Source organism: Pygocentrus nattereri, chromosome 14 (assembly GCF_015220715.1).
Source record: "Pygocentrus nattereri isolate fPygNat1 chromosome 14, fPygNat1.pri, whole genome shotgun sequence".
Lineage (NCBI taxonomy): Eukaryota > Metazoa > Chordata > Actinopteri > Characiformes > Serrasalmidae > Pygocentrus > Pygocentrus nattereri.
The window spans coordinates 12095925-12114762 of record NC_051224.1 but is presented as its reverse complement, the minus strand read 5'-3'; the positions used below and the strand labels follow the sequence as shown (position 1 = coordinate 12114762).

General features: G+C 37.9%; 1 protein-coding gene across 1 annotated transcript; it reads left to right on the top strand.

Annotated features, from left to right (window-relative positions):
• The first annotated feature begins 6318 nt into the window (after positions 1 to 6318).
• On the top strand, positions 6319 to 16869 carry cabp5b (calcium binding protein 5b). Its single transcript, XM_017681757.2, has 6 exons — positions 6319 to 6405; positions 8354 to 8384; positions 9705 to 9848; positions 10065 to 10174; positions 10806 to 10953; positions 16826 to 16869. The coding sequence occupies exons 1-6, from the start codon at positions 6319 to 6321 to the stop codon at positions 16852 to 16854; spliced, it is 549 nt and encodes a 182-aa protein (XP_017537246.2). The 3' UTR covers positions 16855 to 16869.
• The last annotated feature ends 1969 nt before the right edge of the window (positions 16870 to 18838 follow it).

Sequence of the window (18838 nt, the reverse complement as noted above, 5' to 3'; positions counted from 1 at the left end):
TAAATAAAAAACCGCTGCTAAATATGCAGTGTATATGGTGGCCTGGCCAAGGTCAGAAAGTAGGAGGTCACACTGTTGCCAGCTGTTATAACAGCTTGCAACAGTGTGACCTCCTACTTTCTGACCTTGGCCAGGTCAGACTACACCATTGTCCTATACAGATCAAGCAGATTGGAGAGGATGAGGGGCCAGATTAATTTTATATCATGAACTGGGGTCAGTTCAGATTAAAATGTTATGTATGCATATACATACGTAATAATATAGATAGGATTTTAAATCTTTTTACAGCCTATCAAATGTCTTGATCCAAGGGCTTTAATTTAAAAACAATTACTCATAAATTTATATCATATAGATTTTCTCTCTCTCTTTGTCTTGTTGTTCTTGTTGTTGTTGTCCACTTACTATATAGATGCTCTTTATAGTTCTATAGTTACATAATTTAGTCCATCTGTTTCTCTGCATACTTTGTTAGCTCCCTTTTACCCTGTTCTTCAGTGGTTGGGATTCCCATGGACCCTCACAGAGCAGGTACTATTTGGGTGGTGGATCATTCTGCACTGCAGTAACGCTGATGTGGTGGTCATGTGTCAGTGTGTGTTGCGCTGGTCTGAGCGGATCAGACACAGTAGTGCTGCTGGAGTTTTTAAATACTGTGTTGACTCACTGTCCACTCTATTAGAATCAGAATCAGAATACTTTATTGGTCCCAGAGGGAAATTGCAGTTATTATAGTTGCAACCATTTATGCAAAAAATAAACACTAACAATTTAAAACAAAAAATTGAAATTTGTACACAGCAGACTTTCCTACCTTGTCAGTCCACCTTATAGAGGTAAAGTCAGAGACGACAGCTCATCTGCTGCTGCACAGTTTGTGTTGGTCATCCTCTAGTCCTTCATCAGTGGTCACAGGATGATGCCCACAGGACACTGTTGGCTGGATATTTTTTGGTTGGTGCACTATTCTCAGTCCAGCAGGGACACTGAGGTGTTTAAAAACTAACAGAAGCACTGCTGCGTCTGATCTACTCAGATCAGCACAACACACACTAAAACACCACATCAGTGTTACTGCAATGTTGAGAATGATCCATCACCCAAATAGTACCAGATAGTTCATGAGGGTCCTGACCACTGAAGAACAGGGTAAAAGGGGGCTAACAAAGTATCAGAGAAACAGATGGACTACGGTCTGTAACTGTAGAACTACAAAGTGCCACAAAATAGTAAGTGGAGCTGATAAAATGGACACTGAGCGTAGAAGCAAGGAGGTGGTCATAATATTATGCCTGATCAGTGTTTATACACACTTATATAGTTTTTTTTACTGCATTCTGTCTGATTTTGGTACATCACAGTACAGAACATATGGACATTCTAGTTCAAACCACATTCCCACAGTACAAAAAAAATATTTACAAGTAATGTTTAGACCTTAGACATTTACAAAGACTATATTATTTATAAGGTTCTTTCTTTTGGGAGGTGGCTGTCCCAAAGTTTAACCCTTAATGGTGATTTTTTTACTCTATAGAATGGTCCATACACTCAGCTTACAATACCTGTGAAATATGAATTGTTAACTCACACGTGACTTTGCTACACTTAACTTTGATACACTGATTTTTGAAAGATGTTCAAAACTATATGTTTTGAAACTATAAGTCAATAGTGTTTAACATTTGAAGCAGTGGAGGGGTTGGGAGAAACATCAGAACTGTACAAAAAGATAGTAAGAGGAAAGACATCAGGATAAAATGAGTGAGAGACAGAAAAAGAGAGACTCATAAAGGAAAATCACTGACATAGTGAGCCATTTGTCCCTCTCTGATTGTACACTCAGAGAGTAAAAGGAGCTCAAAGCACCCAAAACAGCTGTTGTCTTGACCCCTGAAGGCAGGTTTGAGCAGATCATCAAAGCATGCATAAATCGGTCAATCCCTCTTCTGTGATACTGTAATCTAGTCCAGGTAATCTGTTTCAGTCTGCCACGTGGTTCTGTGTCTGTACAGTATCTCTCTCTCTTTCTCTCTCTCTCTCTCTCTCTCTCTCTCTCTCTCTCTCTCTCTCTCTCTATCACACACACACACACACACACACACACACACACAGATTTGGGAACATTCTCACATGAAAACTACCTCAGTGACCACAGCGCTGCTTTCTCTGTTTCTTGATTTTCTGTCCTATTTACCTCTTTTCCCTCTTTGGGATGTGGTCACTCAGCCACTCATACTGATATGCTTTGAGTGACAGCACAGATGAAAGCCTATTATGTTACAACCAACCATTACATTCATACTTTTTATTTATCTGGCCTGTTTTACGACATCGGCTTCACTAGAGGCTTGATACTTTACACAGCTCTGGTTACCATAATGGTAAATATATTACCCAATGTTATAGCAAAAATACTTTTATCCAAAATGTCTTAAAATGGATTTGGTGCTAGACACAGCTCTTCTTTATAGTAAAAATAAAATAATAATAATAACAATAATAATAACAATTATTATTATTATTGCATTATAATAAATGTATTATTGGCCAAAATGTTCCAAATGGGCTTGAAATTAATATTGTTATAAATGGATTAGGTCTCACTCAGAATCACTTTATTTTGGCAAGTGTGTTAAACATACAAGGATTTTGTCATCCACCAAGTATACACTCAAGTATTATGTTAATGGAACAGGAATCTCTATCAACCTATTACTTAAAGCTCAAATAAGTCAAAATTTTAAGGCTGCCTGGTCACATTTGAAAGTTAAGAAACATTTTTAAGAACAGTTTTTTGTCTTTTTTGCAGTATATGTCATGTCACATAATAAACAGACCTGACAAGCACATAAATATCTCAACAGTACTCTAAAGAACAAATAAAATAAATGGAAAATAAAGAGAATAAAGAATGACAAAGAGTTGGAAGCTCAAGAAATGTGTGAGCAATTGTACATATACAGATATGCATTTCTATACACATGCAGTTCTGAGGAGACACAATACATAACAAAATAACTATTGTGGACAGAATATTATAGAGTGGTATGAACAAATTACATTATTAAAAAAATTACAGTTGTGTTAACTTTCAGTCAGAATTTTTCTCAGGTGATATGAACCCAAATATAGTAAATATAGTACCCAAGCAATTTTTTTTTTTTCAAATTTACCCCTATTTTACCATGATCAACATCACATATAGCAACTCAGACAACACATGCAACTTCACTGGTTGTTTTGTAGACTAAATGAAATGGCTATATCTGCACTGTAGACATCACAACCTCTGGTTTCTATCACCACCACAGTAAAAGGTATGTTTCTCTACAATGATCGACTTCACATAAAACCATTCTGAATAAGTTTCTTTACATCTAAACCACTGAATTATGCAGAAATTTAGGAACATCAGTGGAATTCCCATTTAATGTGAATTTTATAATTAGTTAAATATAAGTAAGGTAATGTAAACATTGACAGAACAACTAAAGGGTGCTATCCAAATAAAGTGTCCATAAATATTGTTACCTAACATTCTAATAAAGGTACTGTCTTCCACAATGTCCCAGAATCAGCTACACTTGACACAGCTTTGTATAATATTTACCAGTGCACCACTGTTTCCACTTGGATGGTTGTTATACCATTACGTTAACTCTGCTGATGCAAGTGGACATTTTATTCAGCTTCTCTCACATTCTGAGATGATGAGAGGGGATCTCACTCATCTACGCCCCAGCGCACTCAACACACTGCTTCCTTTTAATAAAGCCTCTTGTATGTTTTCCTTACGGCAAATATTAGTCTAGCACCCCTAGACTAATATTATGTTTGGTTGATTTTGTTTAAGTGAAACACATGAGTTACCATGTCCTCTACAGCGAGCATGCTTCTGTTCATTTTAATGCACAACTTTTGTTTATTTGATATATTGGAAAAAAAATAATATGTGACCTGTGCAAAAGCTATGGCACATTTTACATTTGTATTTTCCTTTGTGTGTAAAACTCAGCAAATAAATAGGAACCATGCATTACATTTTGTGAAAACTGTCCAATGTAAGTTCCCTGTAGAGAATGTGTTGACTTATTTTCACTTAGAGAGTCAACAAACAACAACTTTTTTAAACTTTTGGATCCTCATATCATTTTTTTCAACAACAATCAGAAGAAACCATCCGAGCTCCGCACACAAATGTGTTATTTTGTTGCAGCTGTTGCTAGGCTCATTCGACATAAGCTCATGTTAGCATATCAGCAAATTTGTTGTCATTTCCAACCTGGATAGTTTGAAATACCACATACTCCAGTATGGCCTTTAACTGTAAACAAAATGAATGATTTTCAACAGGGCTTTTGGCGACATTCTGGGAAGTACAGGTGTGTAGTGTGGCAACATCACAATACCTGAAGACATTTTCACAACGCACAATATGTATAACGATAATGAATCATATCATTATGTTATTACACACCCCAACTGTAAAGCTTGTTCAGTCAAGCTTTGCAGCAGTGTGAAAGACCATATTTGTGGGAGGAGCATGGCTAGAGCAATTGTCCTGCCCTTCTCTGCTCTTTTTTCTCTCTGTCTGTCGTGGTCTTGTAATGTGATCAGAACACGATGATGGTGAATGTACATCTGCTCTTGAATTTGTTGGGAATTAAGAGCTATGGGATTACTGGGATCTCTTACGCAAACACTGGACACCCAAGGGGATGGTGGGTTTATGTAACACAGACTCAATATACATTTCTGTAGTTCTATCCATATATACCTGTGTGTTTTTAAAAAGCTATATAATTAGTCAGTATCAGTTTATCTGCTCCAAGATATCAGAAATCTGTCTATCTATCTATCTATCTATCTATCTATCTATCTGTCTATCTATCTATCTATCTATCTATCTATCTATCTATCTATCTATCTATCTATCTATCTATCTATCTAGGCATGTGAAAAAGACAAAAACATTAAAAAACCCATTCAAATAAATACAAATAAACAATCTACTGTGATTTTTTTTGTGTGTTAGTTTACTCAACCTTTCCCAGATCACACTTAGCTTAGCTGTAACCTATATATATATATATATGTGTGTGTGTGTGTGTGTGTGTGTGTGTGTGTGTGTCTGTGTCTGTGTCTGTGTGTATGTGTGTGTGTGTGTGTCCATGTGGAGGAAGGTCATAAAAACAAGGGAAGGACAATATCAGATATGGTTTGACTGTGTGTTTAGCAGTGGAAATAGTAATACTGATGTATGTCAATCAATGCCAACCACTGTGACAGAATCCAGCCCCATCTGTCTCATCTTAAGTCCCATCTGAACTCTCTCTCTCTCCCTCTCTCTCTCTCTCTCTCTCTCTCTCTCTCTCTGAGTTGATCAGCCAGTTGTAGCTGCCTGACAAAGGAGGATATTTGAACTTGGTAGGTGTGTGCAGAGCAGTAAGGTACAGCAACAGGACACACTCAATCACGCAATCCAGGAGGAGGAGTAGGTGAGAGAATTATTATTGTTTATTATAGAAGCTGTAACACCATCTTTGATATGCAGCTCAACGTATATATATATATATATATATATATATATATATATATATATATATATATATATGTTGTTAGAAACAAGTATGAACCCTTTCAGTGACTCATTGTGGACTTAAATCTGACATTTTTAGAAATTTCATGGTGTCTAATAATGTGAAAGTTGAGATGTGAATTCATTTTTAGTCTATGGTTTTTGGAGATGACACGAATCATAATGTACATAGTTGTTAGTCTTCCACCAATGCTGCAGTAGAAGCATTGTTTTTAAAGGTATAAAGAATATAACAAAGTTTCTTTGCAAATTTAAGGGTTCTTTTTAAAACCTTTATTTAAACTTCGAAAAAGGTTCTTCACACTCACACATCTCATTTACCAAAAAGTGGTCCTCTAAAGTACCATCTATGGAAAGGTTTTCTACAGAACCATAAACGTTTTTTGATGTTTAATCATGCAAAGAACCCTTTCTGGGACCTTCATTTTTAAACTTTTTTTTGTTAATATTTTGAGTATGGAAATGGCTTTACTCACATTTACACAGAAAGATTTCATTTTTGCAACAAAAATGTGACCAAAGTTGTGATGTCAACCTTTGTTAATCGTGACCTGGGACAACAACAACACACCTGAAAAACACAGAGAATTCTTTAAGCCAAGATAGCGGATTAGTTTAATCTGTTGTGTTGAAATATTTATTGTTGTACAGTTTATAGGAAACTGCAGTCAGTCCATGTACAGTCTCACTAAAGAGTCCAGGAGCAGCCACACATGTTCACACATTCATTGTCACAGCGACGGGAAGAGATGGATCTGCGTCTTGGCCCAGCCTGCATTTTCCTCCGAGGCAAACACATCGTAAGTCTGCTTTGAAAACCTACCTCAGCCTCTCTCTAACCTGAGCAATAGTTTTAACTGTAATGTTTCATTGCCGTTTCAAACTTGTGTGTGTGTGAGTCTGTTTGAAACAACCAAAAGTCTTAGGCCACTTACAAATATACTGAAAGTAATTTATTTGTGTTCATATTACAATTATATTAAAAGGAGAATTCCACTGACTTTGTTTCGGTGGAATTTTTGCATAATTCAATGGTTGGGATATAAACAAAGTTAATAAAAGTGGTTTGATGTACATTGTAGGGAAATGTACTGACACAGATTTCTTTATTGATTTCTACAACACAAATGTAGCCATTCTATTATTATCCAAAATGACCATCAACCCACATGTGTTCAAATTTTTATATGTAAAATAGTAGCAAATCTGAAAAGACATGTTTGCCTTAGAATCTCCTGCATGTATCTCTGTGCCATGAAAGGAATATAAAAAATACATTCTAGGCCAAAAGCTATTTTAAAACATTGCCAAGACATCAGGCAGTATATTTGTAATTAATAATGTCTGTGAGGGAGTTTTCAGAGGCATTAAACTCTATAGATATCTAGTTCTTCTCACCACCACTATGAACAATTAAGACCATGTAAGGTTCTCTAATATGGAGCATTTTGCATCAAATCAAAAAAGAGTTCCCCTTTAGAAGCTTACTGGCTCTTAAAAACCCAAACATTAGAATAAATACAAATAAGCATTAATACAACACACTGTGATTTGATGTTTGTTAGTGTGTTAACCATCTGTACCTGAGGAAGTCCAGTTAGTAGTTATAAAATCTCAGTTAACATTGTAAATGAGTTAATACAGGTGTGCTGCTGGTGGAACTGAACAAATCTGTGTGATCCATGTGAGAAGAAAAGGAACCAAACCTGTGTTGTTCTAAACATCTTACAAGATATCAATAACTTTTCTGCAAGTGTGAAATTTAGCTACTTTTTTACTGTTACTGTTTAATTGTTTTAGTACTAGCCTTCCAACCGATGACTGCTGGGATAGGCTCCAGCAGCCCTCCCCCAACCCCGTGACCCCGAGGGAGAAACGGCTTAGAAAATGTGTGTGTGTGTGTGTGTGTGTGTGTTTTAGTACTAATGTCACTTAGTGATTTTACAAGCAAAAATAAACATAATGCCTGGATAAGTTGTTTGAAACAAAAATTGGCTGGGCAAACACTTTTTCACAGCAATTTGTCTCAAACCAAGATCATGATTACAGACTACATACTCTTTGATGGTTATATATGTGTCTGAATGTATGCTTAAGTGTCTGTATGCTTATCTGGGATCATATCACTGTCTATTGTTACCTCTTGAACTGATGATCACATTAATTCATCAGCAAAGTGCTGCTATGCTGGACTTATAGCAGCTATTCCGCCAATTTCTTTTGCTTCTCTTAAAGAATGCTCCAGCAAGATCTATCTGCCACATCTGAGGCAGCAGCCCTTTGGCTTCAATTGTAAACATGTTTCAAGTCAATACGTTTTCTGTTCTTTTCTAAATACAGGGAAAGGTGTTAAACTTATTGTCTGTGGTAATCAGCTGTACGCTACAGACACAGCAGAGAAGAGATTATGTGAAAAAAGCTGGAGTATTCCTTTAATATCCATCTGGAGCCTGTAAACATTTCTGCCCTACTATCCTCTACTGTAATCATGAATAATCGTGGTCATCTGTGCAAGTGAATGGACTGAAAGAGCAAATGGGGGAAAAAAAAAAACAGTAAACACAAATGTCCTCAGTACATATGACACTCGGGGAATCATTTAGAAATTAATCCACATTCTTTGCACTAGTACATATTAACTCTAATCGACTTTGGGGGTGTGGACACTGGCTAGTGCTATTTAGTGCTTTGTTTTATATGTAACAACAACAGAAAAAAACTGAATTCTTGCTGTGAACTGTTTTGCAGCAGCGGAAACTGGTCGCTGATGAGATAGAAGGTAACATAGTCATTCACTATCACCTCCATCTTCCCCATTTTCATTTGTCTGTTTTCCTTTTTTGTGTGCAAATGCATATAAGATCATAACTAGCATAGTCTGTAGATGGAAAACACACTCCCTAGCACTCTTAACCCACCTTTGTACAGTCTCATCATCCAGCACCCTCTGTTTACCCTTTTACAATCCAAGCTTGTTATATACTCAGGCTTATTATTCGTAACAACAGGGATTTCAATGCAATCTGGCTGAGCTATGCTTATATAAGTGTGTAATAAAGCTTCATGGTGTCAAAGTGCACATAAACGCACATGCATTACCTGTCAAAATGTTTTTAATAAACAAGCATGTTTTCTTTGTCAATTTGAAATAACATATCCAACAGAAATCTGCTTAGGTCTTAACATTTTTTCTTTGCAAATAATAATCATTCATCTTAGTAACTTGTAAATATTGTTAAAGTTTTAAAATGTGCCATTCAGCACCACGTCCATACAGTCCATACATGGAAATGTATGCTGCTGAAATAGAGCGTGTTTTGAATGCATTTTTTCTGTGATGTCATGACAACCAACACATTGGCATATTTCAACATATTCAAACTAAAACAATTTAGCCCTGTAGTTCAGTAACAGAAACACTCTATTTAATTCTACTTCATTTTGTCATATAAAAATTAACTATGACCATTTTTCATACATAAACTATACAAGGGCACCTCAGAGGGAAAAATGTACAAGAAAGATGTTGGATTTGGACCCTTTAAAGTAATTTTAAAGATGGGAATGAGCTGACCACATGCTGTGAATAACAGAATTTGCCTTGTCTTAACCTTCACAACAACCAATCCTTATACCAAAATGAAATAGCACTGTTACAGACAGTTTCATTTGACAGTGATTTGAGTTAAAGAGTAAAAAATGCACTGGATAAAAGAGAAAGACTTTAGGATCAGTAATGAAAAAGTGTAAGGAGCGAAAGTATGTTTTTTCTTTTGGAAAATGTATTTGATGACTCAGTCGAGTAACAGTCCAAGTATTCAATTTCAATCTAATAAAGTACACAATTTCCAAAATAATACATAAGTACAGTAACAAAGAAAGAATGCTTTAGTGTTTTCCACTAAAGCAAATCATTAATTGGGCAAAACCCACTCTGTTGCAATATATACACAAGACTGCACCTTTCCAGGTTTATTTTTTTGTTTTGTTCTTTCGTTTATAAATAACAGAGAAAATCAAATCTTACTCAGAAAATGTAATGCAGACAAGGTCTCCCTGACCTTTTAATGGACAATGTACATGACTGTGTGTGTTTCAGAGCTGAGGGAGGCCTTTTGTGAGTTTGATAAGGATAAGGATGGATTTATCAGCTGTAAAGATCTGGGTAATCTGATGAGGACTATGGGATACATGCCTACTGAGATGGAACTGATAGAACTTGGCCAGAACATCAACATGAACCGTAAGGAATAAAAATAAATACTGAACATGTGTACAGTAGTCTCTGTTTATTTCACTTGGTGCTCTAACACATGCTTTGCTCTGTGTGGCACCAAGGTCCAAATATGTTTTGGAGCCACTGTATATATGGCACTTTTATATATAATTCATGCAAATTTTCCTTTGTGCATCACTCTCTCTGTTTCTTTTTTGGCTGTTTTCTGTTTCTGGTGCGAAGTCGGAGGGCGAGTAGACTTTGAGGACTTTGTGGACCTCATGGCTCCTAAGCTGTTGGCCGAGACGGCTGGAATGATCGGCCTGAAGGAGCTAAAGGAAGCATTCAAAGAGGTGAGGTCATTCAGTCTTTCTGGAACTGTTCTAGATATTTGGCACTCCCTCATTCTGTCGTCATAGTGACATACACTGCAGGCCTGCTGCAAATTTACAGTGGAAACACTGCAGTAATTTACTGTATGCCTTACACACAATAGATTGCTGCAAATTTGGCACTTGAAAGGTTGGATTTTACAGTTATTAACTGTTATTTGCAAATCATAGTGGGGGGGAATGACCAGTAGTTTGTGCAGTCTGTTAATCAGCTTTTATTTTTCCCTTCTACAAATCATTTCACAGGAGATTTTTGCTGTTACATGTTATTTGTGCTGTAATGTGCTATTTGTGCTTCCTGCTGCTTTTGTAGACTTTAGAGTGGTAATAAGTACATGTAACTGCTACAATGTGATGTTCAGTTGATGGTGTGATTGATAAACATTATTATGCTGTTGTAAAAGTAGCAAGACTCCTAACTATGTGATAGTCTGTTGTCATATTTCTCTGTATATTTACATGTTGTACCACATACTGTAGCAAAACTGAGGGTCCTGAGACATCTGTGGCTATGTGTTAGAGCATTTATCTGTCTGTCTATCTAGCTTCATGTATTTGTCATTGTTGACTTTCTCTTTGTGTTTATGTGTAGTTTGATTTAGATGGTGATGGTGCCATTACTATTAATGAGTTGAGGCATGCCATGCAGAAGCTGCTTGGGGAGACTTCCAACAGGAAAGAGATTGAAGACGTGGTGAGAGAGGCAGACAACAATGGAGATGGAACAGTGGACTTTGAGGGTGAGTTTCATACGCAAACTCTTTGTTTTTCTATCTTAATGAAATGTTTCCCTTTCCTTCTGCATTGCTACATGCAACTCAAACATAACCTTAAGAACTACTTAGATAAAATAGTAAGTATGTTTTCGACCATCCTTTACACATTTGGGCATGTTTGAATAACAGACATCATTCACATTATAATGCACAGACTCCTGTCAATCACATACAGACACAAAATTACACGTTTTCAAAGTGTACTGCACTCAGTGACAACATTTGTCAATAAAAAGAGTTGAGTGAAGGCTTTTCAGTTACACATCATAGCTCACACTAAGAGGCTGGTGTAGAGTTACTGTTTTATACAAGTGTGAGCACCATACATGAATGGTCGAAGTTTGAGGACTTAAAGTCTCCCCCATGTGTTACTACCACCGATGCTCCTTTCTGTTTGTCTGGATTTGTTTTGGTGGAAGTCCAGAGCTAAAAAGTACTTGAAAGAATTTAAGCATACTCAAGTATATAAAAACAAAAAAAGAAAAATGAAAAACTGTCTTTGACTAATGGGCAGTCCTGGCTTTTGCACAAAAAAAACATATATCATAATGTAGTTTCAGTTTACATTGATATGAATTTGGCAAGAGGAATGTCTTAGCCTTTGAGATTCGTAATGAGCAATTTGATCCTGATGAGTAATATGATGTGCAAATTATTTAAACACAGTATGCAAATCATTTGAAAACAGTGCAAACACAACATATCAAATGTTGAAACTGAGAAATGTTGTTGTTTTCTGAAAAAATGTTTTTTGAATTTGATGCCAGCAACATTTTAAAAAAAATTAAGACAGGGGCAACAAAAGACTGGTGAAGTTGCATAATGCTAAAGGTACTTGGCCGAACATCTCACAACTAACTAGGTTAATAATGTAACATGGACAACAGGTCAGTAACATGAATGGGTATAAAAAGAACATCCCAGAGAGTCTTTCAGAAATGATGATAGGGAGGGCTTCACCACTCAGTGAAATAGTGCTACTGTTTAAGAATAACATCTCTCTATTTAAAATAAGGGATTTCATTATTTACAGTATAAAATATTGGTAAAAGTTTCAAAGAATCTACAGAAATCTCTGTATGCAAGGGACAAGTATTGAAACCAATAATGGATGGCCATGAGCTTCATGCTCTCAAATAGCACTGCATTAAAAACAGACACAACTCTGTAATTGAAATCACTGCATGGCCACAGAAACACTTCCGATAACCACTGTCTATGAACACAGTTTGTCACAGTATCTATAAATGCAAATTAAAACTCTACCATGCATAGATGGAACTACACATAAACAGGATCCAGAAACACCACCGCCTTCTCTGGGCCCAAGCTCATTTAAGTTGAACTGAGGCAACACGGAATAGTGTGTCCTTCCTGGTGGTTAACCGCAGTGGCCACTTCAGGAACTGCAAAACGGTGCTTTTTTGCTGTTTTTTTGTTTACTATCTGTAGTGTAACCCGACCAAACAAAATTTCTTGACCGCTTCAACCAGCACCAGCGTCTACCATAGCCAGAGCTTGCTACAGCTGAGAAATCAACTACTATCTCTGCTTCCAAACAAACTGCGGGAAGAACTACGTGAGCTAGGCTAGCTTCGAACCACGGCGCTTCATGAGCCTGCTGGCCAAAAGCAATGGTAGTGAGGCAAGCAAGCCAGGGTGCATGCTAGGCTAATGGCTAACCCCAGATGACCAGCCGCTCCATCGCTTCTTCTCTCAAACATTTGCTCCTCTGAGAATAAAGTGGACTGCCTCCAGATTCAGCAGGCTACCCAGTGTGAGTTCAGAGACTGCTGTGTTTATGTTTTTACGGAGACACGGATTTTGAGCTGCACTCCGTACTTAGCCATTCAGTTCGATGGCCTGTTGTGCTTCTGTGTGGACAGAAATGCTGAGCTGTGCGGTAAGGCAGACTGTGTGTTTACATCAATACTGAATGGTGTGAAAACACGGAACTAGTCTCTAGTCACTGCTCACCGCTGGTGGGGTTTGTGATTGTCAGAGCCAGGCCCTTTTATTTGCCAAGAGAGCTAACTACGCTGTACATAGTAGTGGTGTATATAGTTCCCAGTGCTAATGCTAAAGCCACACTGAATGAGCTGTACAGTGCTGTCAGCGATCTGCAAAACACACGCCCAGACGGACTGTTTATTGTTGTTGGAGATTTCAACCATCCTAATCTGAAGTCAGTACTCCCCAAACTTCACCAGTATGTGGACTTTGCAACCCGGGGGGCTAATGTGCTGAATCTTGTTTATACAAACATCCCCAGCACATACAGGGCTGAGCCCCACTACGGCTACTCAGACCACATCTCTGTGATGCTCATTCCAGAAACCATGGATGACTGCAGAAATGCACATGCTGCTGAGAACCTGCAACAAGGCTTTCAAGCCAAGGGACAAAGTAAGCCACAGGATAGCAAGAGCCAAGCTTTCACTGCCATCAAAGATGCTGAGTGTGCCTACCCAAAGAAAATCCACAATCATTTTCAAAACACTGCTGATATATGGCACATGTGGCAGGGCATCCAGGCCACCACCAACTACAAGTCACCTCCACCTGCTTGTGACAGCCACCCTACCAGATGCGCTTAATAACTTCTTTGCTTGGTTTGAAGCACAGAACAGCACAACAGCGAGGAAAACCACACCTCCTCCAAGTGAACAGGTACTGTGTCTGTCCATAGCTGATGTGTGGAGAACTCAACAAAGAGTCACCCCACGAAAAGCACCAGGATCTGACAGCATACCAGGCAGAGTGCTCAGAGAATGTGCCGATCAGCTGCCTGATGTTTTCATGGACATACTCAACATCTCTCTGAGCACTGCAGTCGTTCCATCGTGCTTCAAGTCCACAATCATCATCCCAGTGCCAAAGAAGTCTCCAGTGTCCTGCCACAGTGACTACCGTCCCGTTGCACTCATTCATCATGAATACTTTGAGATGCTTGTCATGAAGCACCTTAAAGATCAGCTTTCTCCTTCACCGGAAACACTGCAATTTGCATATTGCCCCAACCACTCAACAAATGATGCCATCTCCACCACACTTCAACTGGCTCTCACCCACCTGGATAATAAAGACACCTATATCAGAATGCTGTTCATAGACTTCAGTTCAGCATTCAACATCATCATTCCTCAGCACCTGCTTGGAAAACTGAGCCTGCTGGGCCTGAACGCCTCTGTAGCTGGATCCTGGATTTCCTGAATGAGAGAACTCAGTTAGTCAGGAGAGGTAATAACATCTCCAGCACCACCATACTGATGACCGGTGCCCCTCAGGGCTGTGTGCTTAGTCCACTGCTGTTTACTCTGCTGACTCATGACTGTACTGCAGAGTACAGCTCACACCACATCATCAACTTTGCTGATGACACGACTGTGTTGGGTCTGATCAGCAAGAATGAGTCAGCATACAGAGAGGAGGTGCAGCGGCTAACAGACTCCTGCAGAACCAGCAACCTGTCTCTGAATGTGGAGAAAACTTAGGCGATGGTTGTTGACTTACGAAGAGTACGAGGTGTCCACCCCCCACTGAACATCACTGGCTTTGCTGTGGAAATCAAAGTTCCTCTGTGTCCGCATCACAGATAACCTCACCCCTTACCTCAACACCAACTCCATAGCCAAGAAAGCCCAGCAGCGCCTCTACTCCCTGTGGAGACTGAAGAAGGCTCATTTCCCCACTCCCATCCTCACCATGTTCTACAGGGGGTCTGTGGAGAGCATCCTGAGCAGCTGCATAATTGCCTGGTTTGGGAATTGCACTGCCTTTGACTGCAAGACCCTACAGCCTATAATGAGGACAGCTGAGAAGGTCATTGGGGTCTCTCTTCCCTCCATCATGGACATCTACACCACACACCACATCTGCCACCACAAAGCCACCAAAACTGTGGACGACCCCATCCATCCCTCACATGGACTTTTTTCACTGCTGTCATGTGGCAGAGGGTACTGGAGTTAACCATGCCATAACTGCCAGACTCTGGAACACACACACGCCTCTTTTGATGCTCTACTTGCACTATCTGGAACATTGCTGCTTACACTGTGTTTACACTGTTTACTCAAGTTTTACTAACTCAGTAACTCCTGTGTATATGTATGTCACCTGACTGCGTGACTCACAGATCACAGCATGTTTAATATCTTTGCACCTTATTCTCACCACCTCATGTCCAGAATGAGTGCTGTGTCAGTGCTGCACTGTCCTGTCTGTTTACTGTGTCTAATGTCTGTTTAATTTATCATATTTACTGTTTCTAGCTTAATTCTTTTGTTTGCACACTATGTCTGCACGTACTGTACTTTGTGTTCCTTGTTGCACCGTGTTGTTCCTGGAGGAACGTAATTTCACTCCACTGTTTACTTGTACATAGATGAAACAACAATAAAAGCCTCTTGGCTTGACTTAAAGTGTCCAATGAATCAAAATTCTTGTTATTTTTGGAAATCATGGATAGTCCTCTGGGCTAAAAAGGAGAAGAACCATCTGGCTTGTTATCAGCATGCAATTCAAAAGTCAGCATCTGTGATGGTTTGGCGATGCATTAGTGCGCACAGCATAGATGAAATGCACATCGGTGAAGGCACCATTAATACTGAATGACATATACAGGTTTTGGAGCAACATATGCTGCCATCCAGATGACCTTTTTTAGGGAAGATCTTACTTGTTTCAGCAAGACAATGCATTTCTGTTTAGTAAAAGAGTCTGGGTGCTATAATGGCCTGCCTGCAGTCCAGACCTGTTACCCATTGAAAATATTTGAAATGAAAAATATGACAAAGGAGACCCTGAACTGCAAGTCCTCAGTTCCCAAATGCTTACACAACGTTGTTAAAAAAAGAGGTGATGATACACAGTGGTGAGCATGCCCTTCCCAACTATTTGCAAAAGTGTTGCTGGCATCAAATTCAAAATGGGCATATGTTTTTTAAAAAACAATAAAAATTCTAAGTTTCAACAACTGATATGTTGTCTTAATACTATTTATAATTAAATTCAGGGTTTAAATGATTTGCACAACATTGCCTCCTTTTTTATTAGCATTTTAGAACACTGTCTTGACCTCGATTTTTTCTGTACTTAAGTGTATTTGTAGTTGATAGAGAACTGTTTTTAGCTACATAATGAAACAACTAGGGAACTAATGAAACAACTAACTTACTCATTCAAAAATGAGTAAAGAGAACACAGTTCTTCAAGGGGTCAAGGGATCTTTAGTAAAGGCAATTGTTCTATTTAGAGCCATAAGTTTTATATAAAACTATTTGATGCTTAAATGGTTCTTTGCCTGGTGAAATGGTTCTTCAGTTTGATGGAGGATGTGTCATATATGGTTCTATATAGAACCTTTATGAAAATGGTTCTATATAGTATCAAAAAGTGTTTTACTATTGTTATGATGTCAAGCTTGTAACAATAGAAGAACCATGTTGGATAGAACCATATAGAACCATATACAACACATTCTCCATCAGTTTGAGGAACCATTTCTCATGCAAAGAACTATTTAAGCAAGAAACGGTTCTATATATAGAACTCTGCTGGAAGATTTTCTGGGTTTCTGGGTTTATTCTCCATAAAATATGTGACACTAAAGTTAACTGTTTGGCTAAGGTCTGTCTGTCTGTCTGTCTGTCTGTCTGTCTGTCTGTCTGTCTGTCTGTCTGTCTATCTATCTATCTATCTATCTATCTATCTATCTATCTATCTATCTATCTATCTATCTATCCATCCATCCATTTACTTGCTTACTTACTCTACCTCTGTCTTTAAAGAGCTACTCTATTGTCTATGTTTACAGTTCTCTTTCTCCTTTCAGAATTCGTCAAAATGATGTCACAGAACTGAACAAGAAGAAAAGGCTTTGAAAAGGTTTGTTTGAACAGAAAAGGAGGACAAAGGCAAAGAAAAACCATACAAACTCAACAGCACTGCTTATATTTTCTATTTATTACATACCATTTGGACCGGAACGTCCGTCAGAAGTTAGAAAAACATGCTTTTATGATTTTATACTGGTTCGTGTTTTCAGTGCCACTCTGTGTGTTTAGTTTCTGCGTAAACTCAAATCCTGCTCTACTTCATCCTCCGCTGTACATCCTAATGATGTCACATTATCTTATGTAACATTACTAGTACATTCTGTTAGCATGGTCTGCATGGATCTTGTACACAAGCAAATCATGTAGTTTATGTTTCAATTTAAACTTCAAAAGGTTAAAGCCCTTCTGGAAATGATAACTTAAAGTTTTTCATTTCCCACCAGAGGCCGTGGAGGCGTGTGTTTAGTGCATTAAAGATGCATACGGTTTATTCGTATGTTACACAGCTTGTAGAATTTCTGAATTTCTTAATCATGTGGTTGTATGATTCTTTAACTCTGGGCACCACTGGCCTTGTGAATACTGAGGGGAAAAAATACTTTCACAGTCTCAGTGTTTTAATCAATTTGACTTTGATGTAACAACATTTGGAATTGAACATGTGTCTATTTAAATAAATGAACTGTGTCACAATGATAACAATAATATTGTCCCCACATTTGAAAATATTTAAATGTTTATAAATCAATAGCTTTTTTTGTATTTTTCTAAAAAATAAATCGTATGCAGAGATGGAAATGACTGTGTGGGGTGGAAATGCCAATGAATAAACTTTGAATGTCTTTTTTTTATAAGCAAGATAAAACATACAATACACAATATATGCAATTATATGTAAGGGTGGGTTTAATACATGTCTTAAAATAAAGTATGAAATGATTTTTGTTCAACTTGATTTCATTCTATCATTTCTTCCACCATTCATTTTATGGTAGAAATGATGTTTTAAAAGTTTTTGGCTCTTTCATCATGTTTACGGTATAATTATAAATGACATACAATAAACTATTATCAGCTTGCATTTGCCTTGCTTTTTCTTCAGTTTGTGCTTGACACAGAAATCTAGACAAATGGCACGCTCTTCGTGACTGTTGTTTCATTGTTAACTAAGTAAACTAAATTTTTTAAGAAATTTAATTTAATGGCAAAATTGTAGATTGTGATGAAAATGACAGCTGCATCTTGGGAAAAAACTGTGTAAAAAACTTACACCCTGACTATTGAAAAAATTCTCATTAATTTGATTTATTTAATTTTATGATTAAAAGTCTGGATCTGGGGCTAAAGTATATAATGAAATCAGGTTTCCCACTCTGTCTAGGAAATTATGCTCAAACAGGACAAAAGCACCAGAGTTCCTCTTTTCTGGTTGCAGATATATGTTTGTAACTAAGTAGACTTAGTGGCTATTGTCAACCCAGTAATGATAACATTCAGCTCCAGGCTGGAAAACTGAATATTTCAAGGACGAGAGGAACATTTCAGTGACATTAAGCACAGTGTAAAAAACCAAATGCCACACTGAGGTTGCAATTCAATGACAAAGCAGTAAGGCTTCAGTGTTGCGCTGTCTAATATACATAACACAAACACACACACACACACACACACACACACACACACACACACACACACACACACAATTTCTAAGCCACTTCTCCCTCAGGGTCGTGGGGGGCTGCTGGAGCCTATCCCAGAGGTCACTGGGCGGAATATATATATAACAATAATGCAATATTAAATTAGTTTTAGGATACTTTCAGCATGATGATGTTGCAACATCTGTAAAACATGCAGTGATAAAATCACGAATGTGGCATTTGTGTATGTCATCCATAAGCATAGTAACAGCATCCACATATCTGCGTACATATGACACTATTGCATCCCAAACTACAATAGGTATGAATGGACACACATTCTGGGTATGAATATGATAAATTATGCAC

Excerpts from the sequence above, each read along its gene's own strand:
- cabp5b (XM_017681757.2), top strand. The coding sequence starts at position 6,319 with ATGTTCACACATTCATTGTCACAGCGACGGGAAGAGATGGATCTGCGT. Across the intron at positions 8,385-9,704 it reads GGTCGCTGATGAGATAGAAG|AGCTGAGGGAGGCCTTTTGT; the intron begins GTAACATAGTCA and ends TGTGTGTTTCAG. Across the intron at positions 10,954-16,825 it reads TGGAACAGTGGACTTTGAGG|AATTCGTCAAAATGATGTCA; the intron begins GTGAGTTTCATA and ends TTCTCCTTTCAG.